The sequence below is a fragment of the Pongo abelii genome, chromosome 4 (genome assembly GCF_028885655.2).
Source record: "Pongo abelii isolate AG06213 chromosome 4, NHGRI_mPonAbe1-v2.0_pri, whole genome shotgun sequence".
Classification (NCBI taxonomy): domain Eukaryota; kingdom Metazoa; phylum Chordata; class Mammalia; order Primates; family Hominidae; genus Pongo; species Pongo abelii.
Window position 1 is genome coordinate 186,753,125 of NC_071989.2, and position 5,377 is coordinate 186,758,501.

The 5,377-nt window shown below is 52.6% G+C and overlaps 1 protein-coding gene across 1 annotated transcript; it reads right to left on the minus strand.

Moving 5' to 3' along the window:
* Positions 1-1,016: 1,016 nt before the first annotated feature.
* Positions 1,017-5,019, minus strand: PROP1 (PROP paired-like homeobox 1). Its single transcript, XM_002816287.3, has 3 exons — positions 4,597-5,019; positions 2,880-3,112; positions 1,017-1,823 (listed from the first exon to the last, which is right to left on the minus strand). The coding sequence occupies exons 1-3, from the start codon at positions 4,703-4,705 to the stop codon at positions 1,485-1,487; spliced, it is 681 nt and encodes a 226-aa protein (XP_002816333.2). The 5' UTR covers positions 4,706-5,019; the 3' UTR covers positions 1,017-1,484.
* Positions 5,020-5,377: the final 358 nt, after the last annotated feature.

Sequence of the window (5,377 nt, forward strand, 5' to 3'; positions counted from 1 at the left end):
CGTCTCTACTAAAAATACAAAAAATTAGCCGGGCATGGTGGCACACCCTGTAATCCCAGCTACTCGGGAGGCTTAGGCAGGAGAATTGTTTGAACGTGGGAGGCGGAGGTTGCAGTGAGCCGAGATCATTCCATTGCATTCCAGCTTGGGCAACAAGAGCAAAACTCCATCTCAAAAAAGAAAAAAATTTTAATTTAAAAAATAGTTTTCTATGAACCCGCCAATAAGAGAGGTAAGCATACATATAAATAAGTGAATTATGAGTAAAATAAGTGCATAATAAGCAATATCGTATAAAAATTGTACCACGAACTAGGCTCCATGCTGTTTCTTTTGAGAGGGTTCAGACCAAGGCGTTTCCCAGACAAGGCAGGTCCCTTCCTGGGAATGACCACTTATCAGCCTCAGATGCTTTGGTCTTAGAAAAGTTTGCCCTAAATCAAATGGTTTCTTCTCTATCAGAAACCACACATGTTAAAATGTGCCGCTGATTTAAAAGTTGAAGGCAGATGTTGAAGACTTCTATAGGCAAAACTAATCAAATCTGATTGATGTATTTTTTATAAGACATTGGAGAGCATTCCTTGATGTTCAGATTTGCACAGCTTTGTTGGAAGTGGATGGATTAAAGGGAACCTATGCAGACAATAAGTCAGAAAATACAGGGTCAGAAAAAGCCAAGTGTCTGCTGGAATGGAAAGGAGGGGACACTCTGAAGAGAGATTTCGGCTGGGCGCAGTGGCTCACACCTGTAATCCCAGCACTTTGGGAGGCCAAGGCGGGCAGATCATGAGGTCAGGAGATCGAGACCATCCTGGCTAACATTGTGACACCCCGTCTCTACTAAAAATACAAAAACAAAATTAGCCGGGCATGGTGGCGGGCGCCTGTAGTCCCAGGCTAAGGCGGGAGAATTGCGTGAACCCAGGAGGCGGAGCTTGCAGTGAGCAGAGATCATGCCACTGGACTTCCAGCCTGGGCAACAGAGCAAGACTCTGTCTCAAAAAAAAAAAAACAAAACATATTTCTAGGACAGAATAAACAAAAGTCCGAGACTGAGATAGCAGGGTGGGCAATGGGGAAGGGATGTATAGGTAGACTCTTAAGTCAGAAGCCTTACTGAAATCAGCCAGAAAGAGCTGGGATCTTCTTCAGTCATGATCTCAATTAATGAAGGTCCTCACCTCCCAGCCCTTCAATCATCTCCACTCACCAGCAACTGTCTCCATCAATATCACCCTTCAGCAGGCAGCGCCACAGAGGCATCTTTCCCCGTCTCTTCCAGTAGCTCACCTCCCCAGACTTCCTCCACTAATCACCACAGTGAGAATTCACCATGGTCTCCCATTTTTAAATTTCTAGTCGCTGAGCTGACCCTCACCATACATCTGCTTCACCCATAGATGGAAAGGAAGCCACCCCATTTTCTTGTTTTTTTCACGAGGGCCACAGGCTGGGATCACCTTGGTGGTATTTGTTTGACCTCAGTTCCAGGACTTGGATGGCTCGAGGCTGAGGGGGAGCATGGGAGGGGGTGGGGAGCAGGGCAGATGGCCAGCAGGGGCTGGGTGCAAGGTAGGGTACCAGTCTTCAGACTGGTGTGGCAAAGCAAAGGCACCTCCTGTGGAGGGCTGGGAGGGGAGGGCGTGGCTGTAGGGGTGAGGGAAGCAGGTCACTGGTGGTGGTGGTGGTGCGTAGGAATAGGGGCAAGCAGCGGACTCTGGCAAGAAGCTGGAAAAGGTGGCAGGAGACAGATGGGCCAGAGGCTGAAGCAGTGAGCGCTCTTGCTTCCGTTGCTTAGCTCTGCGGTTCTGGAACCAGACCTGAGAAGGGGGAGGAAACACATCAGAGCCCACACTTGACATAGGTGGTGACACTCTACTCCAATGACAAGAGGTGCAGGGACAGGGAGCAGGCTTCTCCAGCATGGCCAGAGGGACTGAAGCCCTTCCACAAGGCTTGGCTGAGCCTGGTCTGCTGACAAAGGAACCCACAGACTTATCCCCACCCTGCGTCCACATATGCCCTTTTCTACCACTCGGGGCAAGTAAGAAATGTCAGTTTCCAACAAGGAGATAAATATGGTGACAATGACATTTCCCTTCCCCAGAGAATGGGAAATTTCCCCTAGGGTTAAGTTTAACGATTAAGACTGTAGATAAATGTAATTGCTATAGACAAGCTTGAATTTAGGGTAGGGTTTACACATAAGGCTAACCAACTCTGGGGTTAGGATTGAGGGAGCATCTGGCTCGTTGAGTTTCAAGGCTATGGTTAGGGACAAGGTTCCGTATGTACATGAACAGTTAGGATTGAACTTCTGTTGGAATTGGCATCACTATTTTTTTTTTGAGACAAAGTTTTGCTCTTGTTGCCCAGGCTGGAGTGCAGTGGCATGATCTTGGCTCACTGCAACCTCTGCCTCCCAGGTTCAAGTGATTCTCCTGCCTCAGCCTCCCGAGTAGCTGGGATTAATTATAGGCACCTGTCACTATGCCCGGCTAATTTTTTGTATTTTGAGCACAGATGGGGTTTCACCATGTTAACCAGGCTGGTCTCGAACTCTTAACCTCAGGTGGTCCATCCAGCTTGGCCTCCCAAAGTGCTGGGATTACAGGCGTGAGCTATTGCACCCAGCCGGAATTGGCATCACTATTAAGTATTGAGGGTAGGTGTTGAAATTCAAGTTAGATTAGCTTATAGCTAGGGTTAAACTCAAGTGATATGATATTCTTAATGCAGATGCTCTGATGCTGGTGGTGAGATGAGGCCTGTGTCTGGTGACCATTTAGGTTAGGGTTATAATGCCTAACATTCTATGATAGCACCAAAGAAATCTGCATTTCTTCCCTGAGAGAGGAGGGATCCTGGAGCATCACCTGGATTCGGGCCTCGCTGAGGCCGGTGTCCCGGGCAAGACTCTCTCGGGCCCAGATGTCCGGGTACTGGTTCCTCCCAAAGGCTGACTCCAGCTGTTCCAACTGCACTGGGCTGAAGGTGGTGCGGTGGCGGCGCCGGGAGTGTGGGCGGTCCCTCTGTCCTCCTTGCAGGGAGAACCTTGATCTCCCCGCTCCTGCACCAGGGAGCCTCCTGCAGGGTGCAGCACTCGAGTCTGAGAAGGGAGAGAAGGGAGAGGCGGCTTCTGAGGAGGACGCGCCTCAGTGCTGGACCACATGTGCCTGTCCCGGGATTCCGCTCAGTGCTTCCTGTGCTGCTCCAATCTTTTTTTGAGACAGAGTCTTGCTCTGTCTCCCAGACTGGAGTGCAGTGGTGTGATCACAGCTCACAGCAGCCTCGAACCCCTGGGCTCCAGTGATCCTACTGCCTTAGCCTTCTGAGTAGCTGGGACTACAGGTGCACACCAACATACCCAGCTAATTTAAAAAAAAAAAAATTAGAGATGGGGTCTTGCTATGTTGCCCAGGCTGGTCTCAAACTCCTGGCCTCAAGCAATCCTCCCATGTCAGCCTCTGAAAGTGCTGGGATTATAGGCCTGAGCCACCGCACCCAGCCCTGCCCCACCAGCAATCTTTTAGCTGCCATAGCCCGGTTTCTGCACCCTGCTCAGCGTCGGCCCCTGGTTGCCTCTGAGTCTCTGACACCAGGCTGTGCTGTCTACACAGGGCACACCCTCAGACTCATTCCTGGCCCTGGCACTCATGCACTGTCTACCTGGCAACTCTACTGTCTGCCCACTTCCTATTGCACCACCAGACACATACCCCTCCATGTACATTCACCCTCCTGGACACACACCACCACCTGGGGCTCACCCTGTGGGTCTGCTGTGTGCACCTGCACCCTAACAATCGTCTCAGCTGTCTACGGAAGACCCCAGTGCTTGTCCCCTGCTGGCGAGGCTCATGTTCAACCTGTGCCTTCTTCAGACTGCTGCCATCTCCTGCACCCCTCACCTGGGAAGATGGGCACCCCCCTCTTCCGCTCAGACACACCCTCCCCTACTTACTTTTCATCTTCTCTCTACCCCTGCCCTGGCCCAGCCACCAGCCTGCAGGAACTTGAGCTCGTGGGAAAGGCCTGCCTTCCTCCCCACAGGCTCCCTAAGACCCCACACTAATTAGTCTGAGAGCTGCTGGGGAGGAGAGAACGGGGAGGGAAAGGACACACCTGGAAGGCTCACACCAAGAAAAGATGTCTGGAGCTGAGGCACCATCCCCGTGGGGCCCAAGGGCATGGACCCTCCTAGAGCTCACTGTCCACCATGGGGTGACACACACACGGAGCCCGCTCTCCCTCCCTGGACCCAAAGCCCTGGCCCCTCCAGCTCCCTTCATCAGAGAAGGCAGTGCCTTGGGCTAACCAACTCTGAAGTCAGGAGTGAGGGGACAGAGGTAACTGTCTCACATCCCCACTGTGAAGTGAGCTGTTCAGCCGCCCCCTCCTGCCAAGGGCTCAGTTCCCCAGTCTGTAAAGCCAAGGGGTGCTCCAGTCCCTTACTTTCAAAGGTTCCCACAGTTTTAACATGCTAGGATTCGGTTTTTAATTTCTCCTCCTAACCTTCTTCATGGAGCCTATGCTTGCAGCCTCACACTCGCTGCCTCCTCAGGGACCCACGCGCATGGGACGGTCACTCACCCACCATGGTGGTCAGGGTCCCAGCGGCCGGGTGTCTCTCTGGCAAGAGGCTGCTGCCGACTCGCCCCTTCTTTGGCTTCTCAGCCTGGCGCCTCCTTTCTGCTTCCATGGCTTGCCACGGGGACCAAAGTGTCCCTGAATCTCTGACTTGAGATTTCTCTGCTTCCGCAGCTCCTCTCCACACCTGTTCTCTCCCCTTCTCCCTCTGCGTATGCCGCCCTCTGGGTCTCTGTCTCCGAATGTGTGTGTGTAGGTGCAGGCAGCTGTCTCTGACTTTTTCACTGTCTTTACTTTTTTTCTAATTGTTTCCTAATTCCCTCTTCCTTGGCTTGAGTGTCAGCTCAATCTCCTGCCTCGGCCTCACCTGTCGCTCTGTTTCTGACTCTACTTTTCTCTGCCTGGCCCTTCTCTCCACCGGGATGCTGCTCCCTTCTGTCAGCTGCCTACTTTCCCATCCCACCCCTGAGTCTTGGAGGAGTGACCTCCTCCTCACCCCTGTGGGCCCATCCAATCACCACACGGTCACCAGAGCCCCCTTGCTCAGGGAGGATCACAAGCCGGATGAGGGAAGGTGTTCTGTTGGAGGGTCCAGGGACTGGGGCCAAGGGCTCATATTCCCAGAGGACCGAATTCTTTTGTCCTGTTAAATCCCCTCCTGGGAGCAGGCAGGGGGAGGAGGAGAAAATGCATTCCTCCCGAGACCCCCTCCTCACAACCCCACTGTGGGAGAGGAACAAAGAGCAGGGGAAAGGGACCCAGGAGTGGAGCCTGCCTGGCATCT